At 39.0% G+C, this 23,312-nt stretch overlaps 1 protein-coding gene across 3 annotated transcripts in view; it reads left to right on the top strand.

Moving 5' to 3' along the window:
• Window positions 1–407: 407 nt before the first annotated feature.
• The window catches only part of LOC125822099 (uncharacterized), a 116,996-nt gene continuing 94,091 nt past the window's right edge, over window positions 408–23,312 (top strand). Inside the window, exons 1-35 of one of the 3 annotated variants that reach the window (XM_049501466.1) lie at window positions 408–632; window positions 716–1,473; window positions 2,493–2,618; window positions 2,700–2,785; window positions 3,422–3,530; window positions 4,060–4,155; window positions 4,300–4,362; window positions 4,467–4,526; window positions 5,461–5,529; window positions 6,412–6,493; window positions 6,613–6,665; window positions 6,741–6,836; window positions 6,962–8,194; window positions 8,408–9,409; window positions 9,480–9,815; window positions 10,313–10,571; window positions 10,665–10,887; window positions 10,992–11,382; window positions 11,892–12,041; window positions 12,134–12,355; window positions 12,464–12,685; window positions 13,441–14,118; window positions 14,709–14,969; window positions 15,052–15,399; window positions 15,638–16,050; window positions 16,156–16,585; window positions 17,026–18,324; window positions 18,501–18,761; window positions 18,848–19,138; window positions 19,222–19,695; window positions 20,264–20,695; window positions 20,934–21,212; window positions 21,451–22,002; window positions 22,087–22,296; window positions 22,538–22,838. In XM_049501466.1, the coding sequence (XP_049357423.1) occupies window positions 575–632; window positions 716–1,473; window positions 2,493–2,618; window positions 2,700–2,785; window positions 3,422–3,530; window positions 4,060–4,155; window positions 4,300–4,362; window positions 4,467–4,526; window positions 5,461–5,529; window positions 6,412–6,493; window positions 6,613–6,665; window positions 6,741–6,836; window positions 6,962–8,194; window positions 8,408–9,409; window positions 9,480–9,815; window positions 10,313–10,571; window positions 10,665–10,887; window positions 10,992–11,382; window positions 11,892–12,041; window positions 12,134–12,355; window positions 12,464–12,685; window positions 13,441–14,118; window positions 14,709–14,969; window positions 15,052–15,399; window positions 15,638–16,050; window positions 16,156–16,585; window positions 17,026–18,324; window positions 18,501–18,761; window positions 18,848–19,138; window positions 19,222–19,695; window positions 20,264–20,695; window positions 20,934–21,212; window positions 21,451–22,002; window positions 22,087–22,296; window positions 22,538–22,657 (11,742 nt within the window). In that variant the 5' untranslated portion in view covers window positions 408–574 and the 3' untranslated portion in view covers window positions 22,658–22,838. Of the gene's footprint in view, window positions 633–715; window positions 1,474–2,492; window positions 2,619–2,699; window positions 2,786–3,421; window positions 3,531–4,059; window positions 4,156–4,299; window positions 4,363–4,466; window positions 4,527–5,460; window positions 5,530–6,411; window positions 6,494–6,612; window positions 6,666–6,740; window positions 6,837–6,961; window positions 8,195–8,407; window positions 9,410–9,479; window positions 9,816–10,312; window positions 10,572–10,664; window positions 10,888–10,991; window positions 11,383–11,891; window positions 12,042–12,133; window positions 12,356–12,463; window positions 12,686–13,440; window positions 14,119–14,708; window positions 14,970–15,051; window positions 15,400–15,637; window positions 16,051–16,155; window positions 16,586–17,025; window positions 18,325–18,500; window positions 18,762–18,847; window positions 19,139–19,221; window positions 19,696–20,263; window positions 20,696–20,933; window positions 21,213–21,450; window positions 22,003–22,086; window positions 22,297–22,537; window positions 22,839–23,312 lie in introns of those variants that run through there. The other 2 variants (XM_049501469.1, XM_049501468.1) reach the window with 2 other exon arrangements.

Genomic DNA, 23,312 nt, shown 5'->3' with positions numbered 1-23,312 from the left:
ATTTTAATAAAACATAAATGTAAACTAATATAGTCAAACATACACTTACATGTATTTTGAAATTTTGACCCAATATTATAAAAATTAACATTTCTGATGATAAGTTGATACTTAGTTAGATCATTAGAAGGAAGTTAACACATAAAAATAAAATAAAATTGTAGTTAAGTGAACTTATGAAAGACATTAGGGGATAAATTACAATTATAACAAACACCGGGGAGTGTTACACGAATTTTTTTTAGTGTTGAACCTTAAATAGCGTCCACCGCGAACCGGGCGGAGTTAGAACCCTCCGTCGTGGGAGAGGGAGAGAACGAAATTTACTTCCCCCGTCTTGTGCAGTTTCGATCAATTAGATCCTTTCTCAAAACCCTAGTCGAAAACCCCCCTTTTAAAATTCTCAAACAAAGCCAGCAATTTCAGTCCCAATTCGTTCAAACTACAACTCTGAATTATTGAAATTCAGTTCTCTTGAAAAGCTTCTCAATTTCTCGTAACTTAAACCCCAGTTCAAGTCCGTTTGCTTCAAAGATTGTTGATTTCTGCATCAGGTTTTGAGGGTTTATACAACATGAGTCCTATTCAGGATTTCGAGCAGCATTCGCGGCACCTTTTCGAAGCCGACCTCCGTACTTCACTACCTTACTGTTCACTGTGTTTTTTTTTTGTTTTTTTCTCTCTCTTATTAATTGTGTATATGTGTGTGTAACAGCAATTCAAACAAGACTACAGATGGCAATGGAGGTACGGGATAGTTTGGAGATAACGCACACAGGGGAGTATTTGAATTTCTTAAAATGCTATTTTCGGGCGTTTTCTAGTGTTTTATATCAAATTACAAAGCCACAGTTCTCAGATAATCCTGAACATAAGCTGAGGAACATTGTGATTGAGATACTAAATAGGCTTCCTCATAGTGAAGTACTAAGACCATTTGTACAGGACCTTTTGAAGGTGGCAATGCACGTTCTAACAACGGATAATGAAGAAAATGGCTTAATTTGCATCCGTATTATCTTTGATTTGCTTCGGAACTTTAGGCCTTCTTTAGAAAATGAAGTTCAACCCTTTTTGGACTTTGTTTGTAAAATTTACCAGAATTTTAGGGCTACTGTAAGCTATTTCTTTGAGAGTGGGGCAATGGCAGTACCTCCACCGCCCATGCCCACGTCGTCTGTGTCCTCTTTGGGTGAGGCAGATGTGAAGCCAATGGAGGTGTCAGATCAAATAGGTACTTCTAATGGGTATTTTGGTGCTGGTCAGCTTAATCCCACTACGAGATCATTTAAGATAGTTACTGAGAGTCCGTTGGTGGTGATGTTCCTGTTTCAATTATATGGCCGGCTGGTTCAGACAAATATTCCCCATTTGTTGCCCTTGATGGTTTCAGCCATATCAGTGGCGGGGCCTGAAAAGGTGCCTCCTCATTTGAAGACCCACTTTATTGAACTGAAGGGTGCGCAAGTTAAGGTAAGATTTTGATCTCTTTTAAATACTCTTTTCACTTGAGCTCTTCAGTTTTTGTGCAAAATTGGTACAAGTCACCTCCTTTTTAGGCCAATTCTGATCATCAAGTTGTTTAACAATTGCTCATGATAGTTCTTTGAGTTTTCCGAAGAAAAGAAGCTCTTTTAAACTCTTTTTTTTTTTATAATGGTAACTAGAAGCTCTTTTAGTCTTATTCTTGATCTATTGCTTTTAGTTTATTGACATATATTTGGAGAACTTGGTTTTCTGTACATTCTGCTGTGCCATGTCAAGTGGGTTTTCTTCTGCCATCAGGCTGTCCCTACTCCCTGGCATAATTAACTGATCATAGAGTGACCTTACCTGAAAAAAATGATGATCTTGAGTGAATTTGTGAAGTCTCTGTGGCATAAAGTACCAACAGGAAAAGGAAATTAAAATGTATAGCAGAAGTCCATCCACCACTCAACATCACCACCCACCAACCAAAAGAATTTAAAAGAAATTCAAGGGTGGAGCGTTCTCGTGATTTCTAATAGTGTGTCCAAGCGCAAAACCCCGAAAGAAGTGGCCGAGCGGTTGAAGAGTTGGAGTGACAACCTTGGTACCAAGATTAGAATGCCATAAGAGCGACACTAGGTGAAGTTTTCCTATCTGTCTAAGCTTTGGTGGGTAGAAATATCCTGTACGTGCACTAGCAGGAGGTTGGAGGTAATTGGTAAATCAGTTGAGGCACACACAAGTTGGCATGAACACCATGGTTATTAACTTAAAATTTTGTTGGAGCACAAGCAGTTATGTTTGAGGGAATGTCCCAAATTCTTATTAATCATACTTACCAAAAAAAGTGACGACCCAGATTTATTAATATTATTTTACCTCCATCGTCAATAAATTGGAAAATATGTCCGTTTCTGCTTGTTTTCTGTTCACCTTTATCTAATTCTTTTCTAGTTAACTTACATTTTCCCATTCATTTTGAGGGGGAGGACTAAACAGACTTCTTTTGTTCAAATCTGCAGACTGTTTCTTTCTTGACTTACCTGTTGAAGAGTTTTGCTGACTACATTAAGCCGCATGAAGAGAGTATATGTAAAAGCATTGTGAATCTGCTTGTCACATGTTCAGACTCAGTGTCTATCCGAAAGGTGAACTCCTTGAGATGCTCCTTGCTAACTTGACTTTTCATTGCTTTTGCATATAGTTGAAAACTGAACTTTGTTGTTTAGGAACTGCTGGTGGCCCTCAAACATGTTCTTGGGACAGACTTCAAGAGGGGTTTGTTTCCCCTTATTGACACTCTTTTGGAAGAGAGGTAAACTTTCAATCAGGTGTTGGCTGGGAAAAAAACTCTTGTTTTCTTGTGGCTGCAGAGAGTTAGTTTTTCAAATGAGGTTGATAAAAATTGTTCAGCCGGTAAAAGCTGTTTGTGAAGTGTTCCCCATTCACCATTACCTGTAAAAGTGTCCATGCATTTGCCTTGTCCCTGGATTAGTACTACTTTACTGGCTTTTTGGCCCAGTATTTATCTGGTTAGGGAGTTCCTGAACTGCACGTAGAATCTAATTTGTGGACTGCAGTGGGGCTTATGGCAATTTCTGGAACTAGGTGTATTGAAGTGTGTTTACAGAACTGTGCCTTTTGATGGCAGACAATTGGAAAGGGTTGATAGGAATCAAGATTAGGAGACTAACCAACAACATTAAATAAAATTTGTTGCTGTTAGCACTCCTCCAAGAAAATGTATCCACTAAGTCGCTGTTAAAGTATGTATATGTGTTTGAAAAACTTCTTGCCAGTTCTTGCCTTCTTGGTGCATGTTTCTTGCAATTGTGGATCGTATTTTTTATCTTGTTTTTGTCTGTGGGAATTCAGGAATGAGTAAGGATTAGTCAATTAAGTCTCTGTTGGTTAGATGTATCAATTTGATGTTTGAAATAAACTCCATCAGGGTCCTTGTTGGAACTGGCCGTGCATGCTTTGAGACATTGAGGCCTTTGGCTTACAGCCTATTGGCGGAGATTGTTCACCATGTCAGGGGGGATCTTTCTTTGTCCCAGGTATTGCATGCTTTAATACTTTTGTCCTTTTTTGCAAGAAGATGTTGATTTCCGTGGTAGTCTGTTGGTCTTATTGCCTTCTTAAAGATGATTCTTGGTGAAATGATTTATGTGAATGAATGCCTTTGCACCTCCTCCCTAGTTCCCCAACACAGTGGAATGTTGTATGATTCTGATTCTGTTATAATTATGTTGGATAAAGGCCTTACCAAAGAAAGACTTTTATGGATAAGCGGTACTAGTTGAGTCCCGTTCGTGACGAAGAAGCTTAAGATAAAGAAGGAGAGGGGTCGAATTGCCTGATAGTTTGCTTCTTCAATTAATTAATGCTTGAAATATTGTGGTTGATGAACATTAGTAGTTAGATTTTTCTATATTGTCACCCTTCTCCTTGTCTAATATTTTATTTATCAAATTTCTTATGTGATCTGTATTTTCTTCCCATCTTTCAACTGATAATTCCGTCTGTTATGCTTTCTTTTCCTCTGCTACTACTGAAAAAGATATATTTTGATTTACTTGTGTGCAGTTATCACGGATAATTTATCTTTTCTCAAGCAACATGCATGATGCTTCTTTGTCGCTCAGCATCCATACCACATGTGCTCGTTTGATGTTAAATCTGGTAAGGACCATATTCTCTTCTCTGAAAGAGTTTTGTACATCTGCTCCCCCGTCATTGCACCTGTATTGTAACTAGATGCTTTGGACCTTTAGATGGTAGTGGTCAATGTTCAATTTGACAGATGCCCTCATATTCCTTTGACAGGTGGAACCAATTTTTGAGAAAGGTGTTGACCAGCAATCCATGGATGAAGCAAGGATTTTGTTGGTCTGGGACTACTATTGCATATTTTAAGGCTATTTGTTTCTTGGAAAACCACAGTTACTAAAGATATTTGTGTACTAGAACTCATGTCATTATATTTGTGTTAGGGTCGGATTTTGGACGCTTTTGTCGGCAAATTCAACACGTTTAAGCGTACAATTCCGCAGGTAATAAATCGATTTCAACTTTCAGTTAGATGATGTGGAATTCTCTTGGGTCCTTGGGCTTCCTGTAACTCTATTGACTTATATTTTTGAGAAAGATCAGTAGCTCTATTAACTCTATGTTCGGATGCAGAACAAAAAGCCTGTATTAAGCACCATATAATTTATCCTTATTTTTGTTGTCTCGATACAAGTAGCTTTGAACTTAGTTGCAGTCTATTGTTTTTTAATCTTGTATAGCTTCATGGTTGTAAGTTGGAGATTATTAAACTCACAAAAATACTACTGCTATTTCCAGTTTAGCTCTCCCTTTTTGTTATCCTAGTTCCGACCAGTATTGATTGTTTAATCTAATCACATATCATAATCCAGTTTTTAATCTGTGTATTATGATTCACTTCCCTTTCCAAACAACTCATTAGAAACTTAAAGATATCAAGTGTGCAAATAGAAAAAATAATTAATAAAAATAGGTTCTGAAATTGTTGGGTAACGATGTCCAAGAACTTTGTTGTTCTTGGTTTGCTGTTTGGATTCCCTTCAGCTTTAAGCAATCTAAATCCAGTTTAATCTCTGTAATTCTGTAGTACCATCTTGGTACAGCTCATAATGTAGGAGTATTAGGTTGTGCACAATATTGTAAATAGATTCATTGCTTCTAATTAAGTAATTAAATATTCTCTTTGTAGAAAAACTAATTAAGTAGTCTATAAATATAAATTATTCTATGGTACCCATGGGAATATTATGAAATATTCTCTAATCTAGTGTTACGAATTTCGTTTATACATGTGTACTGTGCTCAATGACATTCATAGGGACTTCCTGAATACAATGGCATCAAATGTGCTTATTTGTCGGATATTTCCCGCTTCCCCGTTTATAAACCAATTAGCTGTACTCAGACTAATACTTCCTCCGTATATTTGGATTGTAGTTACTCGAAGAGGGGGAGGATGTGAAAGGTCGATCTACATTAAGGTCAAAACTAGAACTTCCAGTGCAGGTAATTTTCGTGAATATCTTTGCTTTCCTCAATTCAGTGCTTTCCTGAGTTGTCAAGCTATTTTTGAGGTGTTATGTAATTCTTCTAGTTCTAATACCTTATTTTATATTTTATTTTATGTGTATTAATAATTTGCATATTCAATGGTATAAATTGAACAAATTGTTTAAGTGATAGTTATAATCACATTATTGTTTGATTTGTTATTCCATTTTTCTGATAAGTAAGACATAACTTTTATATGTGAGGTTGTTGGGATCCTTAAATAGAATAAAAAGAATCTCTTTCTACCACTAATTATAAAAAATAAGCTTCTTATTGCCAAAAGTTCATTTATGTGCCTGAACTTCGTTTTCATAATTAAAACTTCTTCCTGCCCCCAAGGCCTAGCTCAAGCGGCAAAAGGTGGAGGATTTGTGGCTTAGGTCGCAGGTTCAAGCCCCACACCATGCAAAGCGAAGCCTGGTATTTAAGTGGAGAAGGGTAGAGGGGCGGACCCATTATCCACCGAGTTTAGAAGGCTGTTATTGGTCCAAAGGGCGGGTCACAGACGGATTTCTCGGTTATCAAAAATAAAAATAAAAAAATAATTAAAACTTCTTCCTGTGTAGCCTTTCTAGTGAAAATTAGATCATGAATCTCTTGAACACAGAATGAGAATCCACTAGTATAAAGATTGTACACTAGGGTGATACTGTTACTGACTTACTGGATTATTTTGTTGCTTGGCTGTTGTTGCTTCCTTTTTGCTTGAAAGAACACTCATAGACTAGAGGGGATGTTTGAAATGCCGGAAAGTTTACTTTAGTAGTATTGTTCTGTGATTAAATTTCTTTGTTTGTATTTGGTCTTCTCTCTTGACCGTGAAGTGTAATTTTCTAGGCGGTACTCAATTTGCAAGTCCCTGTGGAGCACTCTAAGGAAGTCAATGATTGCAAGCATCTGATTAAAACTTTGGTTATGGGTAACAATTCACTAACATTACCCTGTAGATCATGAATGATAGATGAACCGTCTTGCTCTTTTCTAATTTGAGTTAGTCTGCTCTTTTTCTTTGTAACTAGTTACTTTTACGTCTTTTAGGAATGAAAACCATAATATGGAGCATCACCCATGCACATTTGCCTCGATCACAGGTATATAATATTAACTGTTCCAGGAGTTCCACCTTCATATTTCTACTTTTTCTTATGTGGTCCAGCTGGTTCTAGGTTTCGGCTTCCACTCAGGGGACGCCTCCTCAAGTTGCCTCAGCCTCGACTAGTTCATCAGTACCTCAACCTTTTAAAGGAATGAGAGAAGATGAGGTATTATGCTAATGCAGCATTTGATCTTGCCCACTGGCCTCAATTACATCACTTCAATCCTTGTTTAGGGGATGCTTGCGGCCGAGGAATGTTGTTAATTCACTTTATGTTTTAACTGTTGGTAGGTTTGGAAAGCTTCTGGTGTGCTTAAAAGTGGTGTTCATTGCTTGGCATTATTCAAAGAGAAGGAGGAAGAGAGAGAAATGATCCATCTTTTTTCCCAGATTTTGGCTATTATGGAACCACGGGATCTAATGGACATGTTCTCCTTGTGTATGCCTGAATTGTTTGAGTGCATGATTTCTAACACACAGCTAGTCCACATCTTTTCCAGCCTATTGCAAGCACCAAAGGTCTTTAGACCATTTGCAGATGTCCTTGTTAACTTCCTTGTAAGCAGCAAACTTGATGTCCTGAAGCATCCAGATTCACCTGCAGCAAAGCTGGTTTTGCATCTTTTTCGGTTTTTGTTTGGTGCTGTTGCAAAGGCTCCTTCAGACTGTGAGCGCATTCTGCAACCTCATGTGCATGTTATTATGGAAACTTGCATGAAAAATGCAACTGAGGTAGAAAAACCCATTGGTTATTTGCAACTCCTTCGTACAATGTTCCGTGCCCTTGCTGGAGGAAAATTTGAACTTCTATTGCGTGACTTGATTTCTATGCTGCAACTCTGTCTGAGTATGCTATTGGCTTTGCTTGAGGGGCCTAATGGTGAAGATATGAGGGAACTTCTGCTGGAGCTTTGCTTGACACTGCCTGCACGGTTAAGTTCACTGTTACCTTACCTTCCTCGCCTGATGAAGCCTCTTGTTATGTGTCTCAAAGGAAGTGATGACCTGGTGAGTCTTGGTTTAAGAACACTTGAGTTCTGGATTGATAGTTTGAATCCTGATTTTTTGGAACCAAGCATGGCAAATGTCATGTCTGAGGTGATTTTGGCATTATGGTCTCATTTGAGGCCCGCACCTTATCCTTGGGGTGGGAAGTCTCTGCAGCTCCTTGGCAAGTTAGGTGGGCGTAATAGGCGTTTTCTCAAAGAACCTCTTGCTCTTGAATGCAAGGAGAATCCTGAGCATGGGCTTCGTGTGATCCTTACATTTGAACCATCCACTCCATTTTTGGTGCCGTTAGATCGTTGTATAAATCTTGCGGTGGCTGCTGTCATGCAAAGAAGTGCTATTGTGGATGCTTTCTACCGAAAACAAGCTCTGAAATTTCTTCGTGTATGCCTGTCATCTCAACTTAATCTTCCAGGTAGTGCTACTGATGATGGATTTACTTCTAGGATGCTATCGACATTGTTGGTTTCCTCAGTTGATCCATCTTGGAGAAGATCAGAGACATCTGATATAAAGGTTGGTGATATAACTTAGTTGATGTGTTTATTTCTAAAAACCTGTTGATGACTTCATTGGTGGTAATTCCTTTATTTTATGTTGCTGGCTGTAGCAATATCAGATATTTATTTAATCTAGTAGTTGCCTGAGAGTTAGAGAGATTTCAGGTTATCTTCTTATCTTGTTTCCAACTTGATTCATATAGTAATGATTGAAATGTCATGCTTCTAGGCTGACCTGGGCGTCAAGACAAAGACTCAACTCCTTGCTGAAAGATCTGTTTTCAAAATTCTCCTTATGACCATTATCGCAGCAAGTGCTGAACCAGATCTGCATGATTCCAAAGATGAGTATGTCATCAGTGTCTGTCGACATTTTGCCATCATATTTCATATAGAAAGCTCTGCTGCCCATGGTACTCTTTCTGCTGCTCCAGTTGGTGCTTCTGTGCTTTCGTCTAGCACCATTGTTAGTGCAAAGTCAAGATATAGTACTTCTTCCAACCTGAAAGAGTTGGACCCTCTTATCTTTTTGGATGCTTTAGTGGATGTCCTGGCAGATGAAAATAGACTGCATGCTAAGGCAGCTTTAAATGCACTAAATGTATTTGCTGAGACACTTCTATTCCTTGCTCGCTCAAAACATTCAGATGTATTGATGTCAAGAGGAGGTCCTGCTACACCTATGATGGTCTCTAGCCCATCAATGAGTCCTGTATATTCTCCACCTCCTAGTGTTCGTGTCCCTGTCTTTGAGCAGCTTCTTCCCCGTCTTCTGCATTGTTGCTTTGGATGTACATGGCAATCACAAATGGGGGGAGTCATGGGGCTTGGTGCTTTGGTTGGGAAAGTCACCGTTGAAACTTTGTGTGCTTTTCAAGTGCGTATTGTGCGTGGACTTGTTTTTGTTCTCAAAAGACTTCCTGTTTATGCCACTAAAGAGCAGGAGGAGACCAGCCAGGTGCTTACACAAGTTCTTCGTGTGGTGAATAATGTTGATGAAGCAAATAGTGAAGCGCGGAGGCAAAGCTTCCAAGGAGTAGTTGAATACTTCGCATTGGAATTGTTTAATCCTAATGTGTCTATCAGTGTGAGGAGGACTGTGCAGTCTTGTTTAGCACTTCTCGCAAGCAGGACTGGTAGTGAGGTTTCTGAGTTGCTTGAGCCCCTATACCAACCTTTGCTTCAGCCTCTTGTAGGGCGTCCATTACGGTCAAAGACTGTTGAGCAACAGGTAAAATTTTGTTGCTAAGAGTTATTTTTATGATTTTCTTGCATCTGAACTTATTATCTTGTATCTTCAGGTGGGGACTGTTACAGCTTTGAACTTTTGCTTGGCCTTGAGACCTCCACTTCTAAAGTTGACTCAGGAGCTAATTAGTTTCCTGCAAGAAGCATTGCAAATAGCTGAGGCTGATGAAACAGTATGGGTTATTAAATTTATGAATCCTAAGGTTGCAAACTCGTTGAACAAACTGCGCACAGCCTGCATTGAATTACTCTGTACTGCTATGGCATGGGCCGATTTTAAAACCCAAAATCAATCTGAACTGCGCTCAAAAATTATTTCGATGTTCTTCAAGTCTCTGACAAGCAGAACCTCAGAAATTGTAGCTGTTGCAAAGGAAGGGTTGAGACAGGTTGGTTTTAGCTCTCTGACATCAGATTTTTCCATTCCATCATCACTTATTGATTTGCTTTATCTTCCATGCTTATGCCATATTATTGGATCTTCTTAGAAATGTGATTAGGTTACAGTCCTGTTCCTTTGGACATTTCTTTACTGGTGAGGTTGGGAGAAAAATAACTTGTTTTAGTTTGCGGGACTGCAAGTACAAATAGATGAAAAGGGAGTGCAGTTAGGCTTGGCAGAGAATCAATTTTTGTGTGCCTATGTAGAACATTGGGTGTTGTATTTAAAGGCATTTTTGAGCATGTTTTGCATTAGACTCTCATCTTCTACTCCCTAAGGCATACTGATGTTTTGGATTATGTACACATGGTTTGCTGGATGCTTGTTTTTCTGTTGCATGCTATAACTTTCAGTCAATTCTTTGTTGTTGCTACAACTTTTTGTCAATTCTTTGCTTCATTAGTTTTAGTTTCTTCTTTCATTCATGGTGTCTTTGTTATGTAGGTCATACAGCAGCAAAGGATGCCTAAAGAACTTCTACAAAGTAGCCTTAGGCCTATATTGGTTAACTTGGCCCACACTAAAAATCTCAACATGCCTCTTCTTCAAGGTTTGGCCCGCCTGCTTGAACTACTGGCCAATTGGTTTAATGTGACCTTAGGTGGCAAGTTACTGGAGCATCTTAGGAAATGGTTGGAACCTGAAAAGCTAGCACAGTGTCAGAAGTCGTGGAAGGCTGGAGAGGAACCAAAAATAGCTGCTGGTAGGATACGGCTTTGCTCCTAATAATCACATGGGGTATCTTCTATGCGGGTATACTTCTGTTTTTGACACGTATTTTTCCTTGCGGTTGCAGCTATTATTGAACTCTTCCACCTGCTTCCCTCTGCGGCTGGGAAGTTTCTGGATGATCTTGTGACATTGACTATCGAATTGGAAGCAGCCCTTCCACCTGGGCAGTTTTACAGTGAGATTAACAGTCCATATAGGCTGCCATTGACCAAGTTCCTGAATCGATATCCAACTGTTGCTGTGGATTACTTTCTTGCTCGGCTATGTCAACCTAAATACTTCAGGCGGTAGGCATTATGCTTGTTGAAATTGTGTTCCCTGGTTTGTGGTACGAGCAGTTATGTTGCTTTTTTGCTTCTACAGTTCTCTGATTTGTTTAATATATTTGCAGCTTTATGTACATCATAAGGTCAGATGCTGGGCAGCCTTTAAGAGAAGAACTTGCAAAATCACCGGAAAAGATAATTGCAAGTGCTTTTCCTGAATTTATTGCCAAATCTGATGCATCTGCTGTACAAGAATCTTTGAGTCGGCCAAGCACTTCTACTGGTGATGAAGGCCTTGGTACTCCTCAAGTCGAGGCTTCTATTCCTTCAGCTTCAACGAATGTGGCTCCTCAAGATGCTTATTTCCAGGGTCTTGCCTTAGTGAAAACTTTGGTCAAGTTGATGCCCAACTGGTTACAGAACAACCGTGTTATCTTCGATACTCTGGTACTGATGTGGAAGTCACCAGCAAGAATCTCCCGTCTGCAGAATGAACAGGAATTAAATTTAGTTCAGGCAAGTTACGTTGTGTTTTCGTGATAACTATTTTTATTCTTCATTACATAATCATCCCTGGATAATTGTTTGTTCCCAAGGTGCTTGTTCCACATGAAAGCTTTATCTCTTTGATTGCTTTATAGTGTAAAATTTATTCTTCCGTGACTTTTGCTTTTGATAGTTGAGATCCTTGTAGCAACTTGGACTGTTTTTAGCTGGCTTGTGGTAAATTTTTTATTCTCTCATGCTGTTTTTGATGAATTAATAATTAGTTCGCTCAGTCTATTGGGGAAAATGACGATGGTTTACTTTTTGTTGCCATGCTACTTTAACTAGTCTAGAAACAATTATTGCTTAATGAGCAGACAATTGTATTATTTCTTAGGTTCCAAAAGTATTGCTTGTCTTCATTTATTTTGCCAAGATGTTCTAATGATGCTTTTGGTTTGGTTTATTATTCAGGAAATTGGTTTTTGATTTTTCTTTCATATGAATTTCCTTCTAACTTATGGAATACAAATTTTCAGGTCAAAGAGAGCAAATGGCTTGTCAAATGCTTCCTGAATTATTTGCGACATGATAAAACTGAAATCAATGTTCTGTTTGATATCCTTTCCATCTTTCTCTTTCGTACTCGTATAGATTTTACCTTCTTGAAGGAGTTCTATATCATTGAGGTATGTTTGTTAGGCTGCTATCTGTCTATCATGTTTTTTCTCTAGATGGATGTATCTTAGTTTTGATAACCCTTTGTTGGCTTGCGATTAAGGTTGCTGAAGGCTATCCACCCAACATGAAGAGAACCCTGCTCCTGCATTTTTTGAACCTTTTCCAGTCTAGACAACTTGGTCATGATCATTTGGTGGTTGTAATGCAAATGCTTATTCTTCCAATGCTAGCTCACGCATTTCAGAATGGTCAGACTTGGGATGTAGTTGACTCTGCAATAATTAAGACTATTGTTGACAAGCTTCTCGACCCTCCAGAAGAGGTAAATGATTGCATCTCTTTATGTTCTTATGGAGTTCATTTTCTCTTATGGTTAATCTTGTGTTGATTTTGGGTATATTTCATTTTCTTCCCTGATTTATCTTTGTAGGTTTCTGCTGATTATGATGAGCCTTTGAGGATAGAGCTTCTGCAACTTGCTACTCTGCTTCTCAAGTATCTGCAGACGGACCTTGTTCATCACCGGAAGGAACTTATTAAGTTTGGTTGGAATCATCTGAAACGTGAAGATAGTGCTAGTAAACAGTGGGCATTTGTTAATGTCTGCCATTTCTTGGAGGCTTATCAAGCTCCAGAGAAAATTATTCTTCAGGTACCACTATTTGTGGTGGTTTCATGATGCCATCTGCATGCAATATGTCTCTGGCGTTAAGTTCTATTAATTATATATTTCAATTAATCTATAAAACTCTCTCCAAGATAAACTCCCTTATCTCACCTGAACTTTTGTTGTAGTGCATATCGACTTCTATATATTCAATCAGATTCAATCACCTCACTGATATTAGCTGTATTAATAGACATAGTATTTCATTGCTTTGATGTACCCTCGTCAGTGACATGTTTTATGCTAGCCTTCAGAAGCATTTGCTGTAACCTTCTCTTGTGTTATTTTCCAAAGGCCATCTATGTAGAGAGGTTGTGGTGTTTTCTCTGTTCTATCTATTTGTGCTCTAAATGTATGTAACAAGCATTAGTTCTTATGTGTTTCTCCTGTTTGTGAGATATCTCCTTCTATTCCATTGCCTCCAACCAGTACAATGCTGTTTGTAATTTGGCCAACTTTGATTACAGGTTGTTCTCCGTATGTGCAATAGTTTGCAAGTCTTCAAAAGAATATTTTATTGAAGGTTATATTTTTATGCTTATGAATAGGATAAAAATGTAGGTTGTGTTTGCATGAGTTTGTGATGTCTGTTACTTTTCTATTTTATCTCATTATGAGGATTGTGGAAGAATTTGTGGTTTTCTTATTGATGGTTGACACAACTTAAATTCTTTCTGTGAACTATGTGGTGATCTATTTTCTTAGTGCAACCTAATCTTAGAGGGAGTTAGTTACTGCAGGTATTTGTCGCTCTCCTTAGGACTTGCCAGCCAGAGAATAAAATGTTGGTTAAACAAGCACTTGATATACTCATGCCAGCACTTCCAAGAAGGTTACCTCTTGGTGATTCCCGTATGCCTATCTGGATTCGTTACACCAAAAAGATTCTCGTTGAGGAGGGTCACTCTATCCCTAATCTCATCCACATATTCCAGCTCATAGTTCGCCATTCAGATCTATTCTACAGTTGTAGAGCACAGTTTGTACCTCAGATGGTGAACTCTCTGAGTCGCCTGGGATTGCCATATAATACTACGGCTGAAAATAGACGACTTGCAATTGAACTTGCTGGGTTGGTTGTGAACTGGGAACGACAAAGACAAAGCGAAATGAAAATAGTACCTGCTAATGATGGGACTGGTCAAAATGCTGATGGATTGAGTCATGCTTCTTCTGGTAGTGTTGATCCCAAGCATCCAACAGATGGATCTTCATTCTCAGAAGACCCTAGTAAGCGTGTGAAGGTTGAACCTGGTCTTCAATCCCTTTGTGTTATGTCACCTGGCGGTGCTTCATCAATTCCTAATATTGAAACTCCTGGATCTGGCGGGCAACCTGATGAAGAGTTTAAGCCAAATGCAGCTATGGAGGAAATGATTATTAATTTCCTGATCAGAGTATGGTTTTTCCCTGAAATGGTTTGTGAAGCTCTAGGCAGGAGCATACTTCATTCTATTTAATCCTGTTTTTGCCTTTTCCTTCTATTTGGTGAACATGAAATTGGCTATTGGATTCAGTTCCTTGAAAGAATACAGTTCGTGAATCTTTGGCTTTTATTTATACTGTTGCCTGTAATTTGCACTTTTTGGTATACAAGTCAAATTTGTTAAATGCTTGTGGTAGGTCTTCAACCTGATTTTCCTGAGATGCTTCCCTTCCAAGTCTTTGTAGTAGTTCTGTTCTGTATGGACTTTCTTTATTCACTTGCCTCAAAAGAACTCAGTAGATAATGCAATTTATTATGTGAAGCTACAGTTTGATGTTCATATTCAATCATTACCTCTGTTTTTTTGTGTGGGGGTTTTGGGGGTGGATAGTACAGCTGAATTTTTTTGAGCATGGGGGAGTCCTGCTTTGTTTTCTTTTCATAATGTTGAGGATATTATGTTTCTTTTTTCAATTTATTTTTTCCATTTTACAATACTATTCTAGTGGAAGTTATTTTTTTTTCTTCATGATTTGAGGTTTCTTCGTTCTCTGATGTTAACTTGTTTGGGTCTGGCATCAGGTAGCGTTAGTGATAGAGCCTAAAGATAAGGAAGCAAGTTTGATGTACAAACAAGCTTTGGATCTCTTATCACAAGCTTTGGAGGTGTGGCCAAATGCTAATGTCAAATTTAATTATTTGGAGAAGCTGCTCAACAATCTACCACCCTCTCAGTCAAAGGACCCTTCCACAGCACTTGCCCAGGGTCTAGATGTAATGAACAAGGTTCTTGAGAAGCAACCTCATCTGTTCATCCGCAACAATATCAACCATATATCTCAGGTATGTCCCTAGGCAGAACCATTTACTATGACCCTACTTCCAATTGGTACACTTCATCTCAAATATTCAATTTTTTTTAAAGATTCTAGAACCGTGCTTCAAGTTCAAAGTGCTAGATGCTGGGAAGTCAATGTGTTCCCTCTTGAAAATGGTTTACGTTGCTTTTCCACCTGAAGCATCTAATACAACACAAGATGTGAAGATGTTGTATCAAAAGGTAGAAGAGCTTATACAGAAGCACCTTGCTGCTGTTGCAACTCCTCAGACTTCTGGAGAAGACAATTCAGGTAGCATGGTGAGCTTTGTGCTTTATGTAATCAAATCCTTGGCAGAGGTGCACAAAAACTTTATTGAGCCAGTAAATCTGGTCCGTCTTCTTCAGCGCCTGGCTCGAGATATGGGGTCATCCATTGGTTCCCATGTGCGGCAGGTATTGCATAATGTTTGGATGCTGTATTTATTATCAATAGTTTCTGCTGATTCATAGGTGGGAGTACGAGATGTGTTTATTTAGTAATTCCTGAGTGTCTTTTGGTATAAGCTAGAGTTCATTTTATACATTTTTCTTGAGTTTGAGCTTGCCCAATTCTTCTTTAAACTGTACAAGGCAGGATTTTTTTGAAGTAGTGGTTTTGTTGACAACAAAAATGGTATTCTCTCACGTACAGGGTCAGAGATCAGATCCTGATTCTGCCGTCACTTCTTCTCGTCAAGGTGCTGATGTTGGAGTCGTCATTGCCAACTTGAAATCTGTGTTGGGCCTTATTAGTGAAAGGGTCATGGCCATCCCAGATTGTAAACGACCTGTAACCCAAATTCTGAACTCCCTGCTTTCTGAGAAGGGTACTGACTCTTCTGTGTTGCTTAGCATACTAGATGTAATCAAGGGATGGATTGAAGAGGACATGACAAAACCTGGAGTTTCTATTGCATCTAATACCTTTCTTTCTCCAAAAGATGTTGTTTCTTTCCTCCAGAGGCTTTCACAAGTGGATAAACAGAACTTCACGCCCAGTGCTGCAGAAGAGTGGGACAAAAAGTATATTGAGCTTCTCTATGGTCTTTGTGCAGATTCAAACAAGTAAGCCATCTTCATTTTTACTTATACTCATTCATTTTCAATTTGAGAGGTAATTCAGCTTGCTTTGACCATGGCTTGAGATGGAACAACCTTGTTGATTTCCAGGTATGCTCATTCTTTGCGTCACGAAGTTTTCCAGAAGGTAGAGAGGCAATATTTGCTTGGGATACGGGCAATAGATCCTGAAATGAGAATGAAGTTTTTTACTCTTTATCATGAATCCCTTGGGAGAATGTTGTTCACAAGATTGCAGTACATCATCCAAATTCAGGATTGGGAAGCTTTGAGTGATGTATTTTGGCTGAAGCAAGGGCTTGATCTTCTTTTATCTATTTTGGTTGAGGATAAGTCCATAACGCTAGCTCCAAATTCTGCCAAGGTGCCTCCACTTGTAGTGGCGGGTTCTGTTGGTGATTCTATAGGGCCACAACCTATGGTCTTGGATATTCCAGAAGGTTCGGAAGAGGCTCCTCTAACCATTGATAGTTTTGTAGCAAAACATGCACAGTTTTTGAATGAAATGAGCAAGCTCCAGGTAATGGCATTTTCATTTAGCTGACGAACATATATACCTTTAAGGCTGTCACTGGCACAAGCACTAATGATCACAATTACAGTCGGTGTCTTTTCCTTGTTTATTTATTTCTTTGATAACCATTTTTTGTCAAATTTCTGTTATTCCATACTTCTGTATCTGGGTTTTAGTAGTTTCCACCCGCAATACTTGAAACTCGGCTCTCCTATTGTTGAGCAGAATTCCCTTTTAGATTTGTTTATGCATTTTTCAATCATATATACACTTGTTGGACTGGTCATTTATTCTAATACGGTTGTTGTGACTCTTCTTGCATATTTGAAAGTCAATTTTAGCTATCCTTGTGAGATCTTTATTACTGCAATTTTACACATCATTATGTCTGCATTACACTTTTTATCCGTAAGTCATCGTAAATTGAGATTTCGCCTTTGTTTAAGGTTGCTGATCTTGTCATTCCACTGAGAGAACTGGCACACACGGATGCAAATGTTGCGTATCACCTCTGGGTTTTGGTGTTCCCTATTGTGTGGGTGACTTTGCACAAGGAAGAACAGGTAGCGCTTGCAAAGCCAATGATAACTCTGTTATCAAAGGACTATCATAAGAAGCAGGCAACCCATCGGCCAAATGTTGTGCAAGCTCTTCTGGAAGGACTTCAGCTGAGTCATCCTCAGCCTCGAATGCCTAGTGAATTAATCAAATACATTGGAAAAACTTACAATGCATGGCACATTGCGTTAGCGCTGCTGGAAAGTCATGTTATGCTTTTCTTGAATGACACGAAATGCTCAGAGTCTCTTGCTGAGCTTTACCGATTACTCAATGAAGAAGATATGAGGTGTGGATTGTGGAAGAAACGGTCAATTACTGCTGAAACACGGGCTGGACTTTCTCTGGTTCAGCATGGCTATTGGCAGCGGGCTCAAAGTCTCTTCTACCAAGCCATGGTTAAAGCAACCCAGGGCACTTACAACAATACAGTTCCAAAAGCTGAAATGTGTCTCTGGGAGGAGCAGTGGCTAAGTTGTGCTAGTCAACTTAGTCAATGGGATGTATTGGTCGACTTTGGCAAGATGGTTGAAAATTATGAGATATTGCTTGATAGTCTGTGGAAACAGCCTGATTGGGCATATTTAAAAGACCATGTTATCCCAAAGGCTCAAGTGGAGGATAGTCCAAAACTGCGTATTATTCAGTCCTATTTTTCCCTTCATGAGAAGAGTACAAATGGCGTGGCTGAGGCTGAAAACACTGTTGGAAAAGGTGTTGATCTTGCTTTGGAACAGTGGTGGCAGTTACCTGAAATGTCCATTCATGCCAAAATTTCCCTTCTACAGCAATTTCAACAACTAGTTGAAGTTCAAGAATCAGCTAGGATAATTGTGGACATTGCCAATGGAAATAAACTCTCTGGAAATTCTGCTGTTGGGGTTCATGGTGGCCTATATGCTGATCTTAAGGACATCCTTGAGACATGGAGGCTAAGGATACCAAATGAATGGGACAGTTCGTCTGTTTGGTATGATTTACTTCAATGGAGGAATGAAATGTATAATGCTGTGATTGATGCTTTTAAGGATTTTGGTAGTACAAATTCACAGTTGCATCACCTTGGATATCGTGACAAGGCTTGGAATGTCAATAAGCTTGCTCATATTGCTCGTAAGCAGGGTCTTTATGAGGTGTGTGTGTCTGTGTTGGAGAAGATGTATGGACATTCAACCATGGAAGTTCAGGTACTACATACACTCCATTTTGTCTACTTAGGTTCTTTCCCATAGCTCTAAATGCTTATGCCTCTTTCGGACACCCCGGAAAAGAAGATAGGATAAACTGAAAACCCAACAGAAGCAAAGTTGAATGGTTTGATATGCTGCATGGTTTGATGCATTTTTCTTTTGTATGATTGCAGGAAGCTTTTGTGAAAATAAGAGAACAAGCAAAAGCTTATTTAGAAATGAAGGGAGAGCTGACTAGTGGCCTTAATTTGATAAACAGTACTAATCTGGAGTACTTTTCTGTTAAGCACAAAGCTGAAATCTTTCGCCTCAAGGGAGACTTTCTGTTAAAGCTTAATGATTGTGAAGGGGCCAATCTTGCTTATTCAAATGCTATCAGTCTTTTCAAGAATCTGCCGAAGGGGTGGATTAGTTGGGGAAACTATTGTGACATGGTATGTATTTGCTTATTCCAGGTTCATTTCTTTGGTTCAATTTTTTTTTTTCTGTTTAGTATGCTATAAATTTTGGCCTTTGACAGGCTTATAAGGAAACACACGAAGAGATTTGGTTAGAGTACTCTGTTAGCTGCTTCTTACAAGGCATCAAATTTGGTATTCCTAATTCGAGAGGCCACCTCGCACGGGTTCTATATCTTCTCAGTTTTGATACTCCAAATGAACCTGTTGGGAGGGCATTTGATAAGTACCTGGAGCAGATACCCAACTGGGTGTGGCTTTCTTGGATTCCACAGCTATTACTTTCCTTGCAGAGGACAGAAGCTCCACATTGCAAGCTTGTGCTAATGAAAGTTGCTACCGTCTTTCCACAGGTAATGTTGTGCTTGTTGGTGTTTTGTGCATTTCATAGGCTTAGTGACCTTTAGATCCGATGTCATCTTGCATGTAATTGCAGGCATTGTATTACTGGTTGCGAACATATTTGCTTGAGCGCCGGGATGTTGCAAGTAAGTCTGAATATGGCAGAATGGCAATGGCACAGCAAAGAATGCAGCAAAATGTTTCTGGTGCCAATGCAGCTGCTCCTATGGGCCTTGCTGATGGGAATGCTAGAATGACTGGCCAGAGTGGGGGATCATCAGCTGGTGAAAATCATATTCCCCAGGGAGCTCAGTCTGGTGGAGGTGTTGGATCACAGGATGGCAATAGTTCTCAAATTCAGGAACCTGAAAGGCCAGACAGTAGTATGCCCTCTGGTAATGACCAGTCCTTACACCAGGGTTCATCAGGCAGTGATGGTGGTCAAGCTGCGCTACGTCGTAATAGTGCTCTGAGTTTAGTTGCATCTGCTGCCAGTGCATTTGATGCCGCCAAAGATATAATGGAAACTTTACGCAGCAAACACTCTAATCTGGCCAGTGAACTTGAGGTGGGTGACTGGTATTGTTTATTTTTCACAAATAAATGTCTGGTTAGATGAGACACTTCTATTTTTCACTTAATATGGTTGTTAAAGATTAATACTGTAGCAAGGATTGGATATTGTATCCATTATCAGGCTTGGAAAAGGACTGGATGTTACATTTTCTTAGAACCTTTTAACTTGTGCACCTTTTCACTGATACCATATGAAAGAAAAACGAATTCTGGTTTTTCTTCTTGTAAAGTTTATGAAGGACAGCATAATTTGTGTGTTTTGGATTCTATGGAGAGAATGAATATTTAAAAAGGAAGCATTTGGAGGGGCTCATGGTTAAGACTTATCTTTTGTCTGTTCTGTACCTTTTGTGTCAACAGAAATTATCAAACTTGTATGGTTGATTGCTTCGATTATTGGAGGGGCTTAATAAATATGTGTATTACATAAAGACCTTACAAACTTGGGTAGTATCAGTAGATGTTTTGATTTATCGAAAGGGATTACCTACATTGTAAATCTTTTTCTTCATTTATGCATAAGTAAAGTTGCTAATGCGTCTTCTGATAAAATTTATCAGATCTTGCTCACTGAGATCGGATCCAGATTTGTCACTTTGCCAGAGGAGAGACTGTTGGCAGTTGTTAATGCTCTACTTCACCGTTGTTACAAGTACCCGACTGCAACTACAGCTGAAGTTCCTCAGTCTCTGAAGAAGGAGCTTTCTGGCGTGTGTAGAGCATGTTTCTCAGCAGATGCAGTGAACAAACATGTCGACTTTGTAAGAGAATACAAGCAGGATTTTGAACGTGATCTCGATCCTGACAGTGCTGCAACATTTCCGGCCACTCTTTCTGAACTTACTGAAAGACTGAAGCATTGGAAAAATGTCCTGCAAAGCAATGTAGAGGACCGGTTTCCAGCTGTGCTTAAGCTGGAAGATGAAAGTAGGGTGTTGAGAGATTTTCATGTTGTTGATGTGGAAATTCCAGGACAGTACTTTACTGATCATGTAAGCATCTTAGTCTTCTCCTTTAAAAATGTAAGTAGAATGTGTTGCAGTAAAACCCATGGCCGAAATGGGACGTGAATTTCCTGGTGCTAAATGTATTCACAAGGCTTTAGTTGTATAAATGACATAATGGACTTGTCGTGAGATCAATGGGACTTGTTTCTTGGTTTCCCTTCTTCTGTTTCTTGCTTTAGAAGATATCATAGTACTTTTCCCTGATCTATGGTCTTTTCTTCAGGAAGTTGCACCAGATCATACTGTGAAGTTAGACAGGGTGGCAGCAGATATTCCAATAGTGCGGAGGCATGGTAGCAGCTTCCGCCGTTTGACACTGATTGGATCAGATGGTTCTCAGCGCCATTTTATTGTTCAGACATCTTTAACACCAAATGCCAGAAGTGATGAGCGGATCCTACAGCTTTTCCGTGTGATGAATCGGATGTTTGATAAGCACAAGGAGTCCCGGCGGCGGCACATCTGCATTCACACCCCAATTATTATACCTGTGTGGTCACAGGTATTAACTAAACCTCTTCACCTCATAAACTAGTGTTACATTTCCCCCTTTTTGCTCTATTAGCCAGAAATAAGGCAGTCATGCTCTATTGAGTTATAGTATAATTGCTGTAGTGATGCAAATTGCATTCTTCACAGTAACTGCCTTTATATCTAGTTTTTTGTGTTGTTTGATTGTCATAACTTTTCAACATTGAGCTTTTTTCTTTCAAATAACTCCATGTGAATTCATGATATAGGTTCGCATGGTAGAGGATGATTTGATGTACAGCACTTTCCTGGAGGTTTATGAGAACCATTGTGCAAGAAATGACCGAGAAGCAGACTTACCAATCACATTTTTCAAGGAGCAACTCAACCAAGCAATATCTGGACAGATCTCACCAGATGCTGTTGTTGATCTCCGTCTTCAAGCATATAATGAGATCACCAAAAGTTTCGTCACAGAAAGCATATTCTCACAGTATATGTACAAAACACTCTTGAGTGGCAATCACATGTGGGCTTTCAAAAAGCAGTTTGCAATCCAGTTGGCTCTTTCTAGTTTTATGTCGTTCATGCTCCAAATTGGTGGAAGGTCTCCAAACAAGATATTATTTGCTAAAAACACCGGAAAAATTTTCCAGACTGATTTCCATCCTGCTTATGATGCAAATGGAATGATCGAATTTAATGAACCAGTGCCGTTCCGCCTGACCAGAAATTTGCAAGCGTTTTTCTCTCATTTTGGAGTAGAAGGCTTAGTTGTTTCTGCCATGTGTGCTGCTGCTCAGGCTGTGGTCTCTCCTAAAGTAAGATTTATTTCTGCACACATCATATTTTCTTCTTTGTTTAATTCCTGAATGCTGTTGACTTAAATAAATTACCATCTGCAGCAAAGCCAGCTCTTATGGTATCATCTGGCAATGTTTTTCCGAGATGAGTTGTTATCTTGGTCTTGGAGAAGACCTCTTGGGATGCCTCTGGCCCCTGTTGTAGGGGCAGGTAATCTGAACCCTGTAGACTTCAAACAAAAAGTCGCTACAAATGTTGAGAATGTCATTGGGCGGATCAATGGAATAGCTCCTCAATACATCTCAGAAGAGGTATCCAATTATTTTCTTTTTGGTGCTATTTATATAGCTTTTGAGTTCCTCACCAAGTAATGGTATTACCACTTTCCTGTTTCAATAAAATCAAGCATTAGCCATCTCCTGTGTATTCTATTATTATATAGACATATCTGTGTGTGACTGAAATCATATGCTTAGATAAGTTTAGCTTCAGTTGATATCTAAATGCCTGCATTGTGACATTGTTGTGTTTGGCTTCTTTCAACTTGTATAGGAGGAGAATGGCATGGATCCGCCACAATCTGTGCAGAGGGGTGTAGCGGAGTTGGTTGAAGCTGCCCTTACTCCAAGGAACTTGTGCATGATGGATCCGACGTGGCATCCTTGGTTCTGATTTATTTTTTTCTAATTTATTTTTTGTGTTATGCCAACTTTTAGGTGTCTAATAGTGTAATCTAACATTAATTAGTGACTGTATAGTCTCTTGTATTTCCCTTTAGGTGATGCAAGTTAGATAGTAGTGTAAATATTATTGCTAGTTGCTCGTGTATATAAATGATCCCTTTTGCTGCCGGTTCTTTCCAGGCGCTTATAGAGGCAATGTTAGTCAGCAATAGTGGAATTAGTTTTACTCAGTGCAGCCTAATATGTTCATGGTTCTGAGCTACTTTCGAAGAAGGTTGTGATTGTATCTGTTGTGATATTTCTGTGATCGTTCTTGCTGAAGTAGCAAAGACTCGGTATTGAGGAACATAACAGTTGAATGTCGAATGAGAATAATCAGCTTTAGAGGGTAGCAGTTGCGGGTTTCCCTTGAGAAAAAAGTATAAATGCTTCAAACATTAAGGGAAACAATAAAGGATGTGTAAATTAAATTTAAATTATGTTTTTCTCTGATAAATATTTTTTTAAAACCAGTAAGGAATTTATACAATTTGGTTTAAAGCCAATCATGCTGAACAAAGAAATCTATCACTGAGTGAATTGCAATCATCATGATCCTATTTGTCATGGGGATAACTATTGTTTCCTACATTTCATGCCAATCA

This window comes from Solanum verrucosum, unplaced genomic scaffold (assembly GCF_900185275.1).
Source record: "Solanum verrucosum unplaced genomic scaffold, falcon-dt-bn FXZP01000103.1, whole genome shotgun sequence".
Taxonomy (NCBI): Eukaryota; Viridiplantae; Streptophyta; class Magnoliopsida; order Solanales; family Solanaceae; genus Solanum; species Solanum verrucosum.
This window is presented reverse-complemented; position numbering and strand designations above follow the sequence as displayed.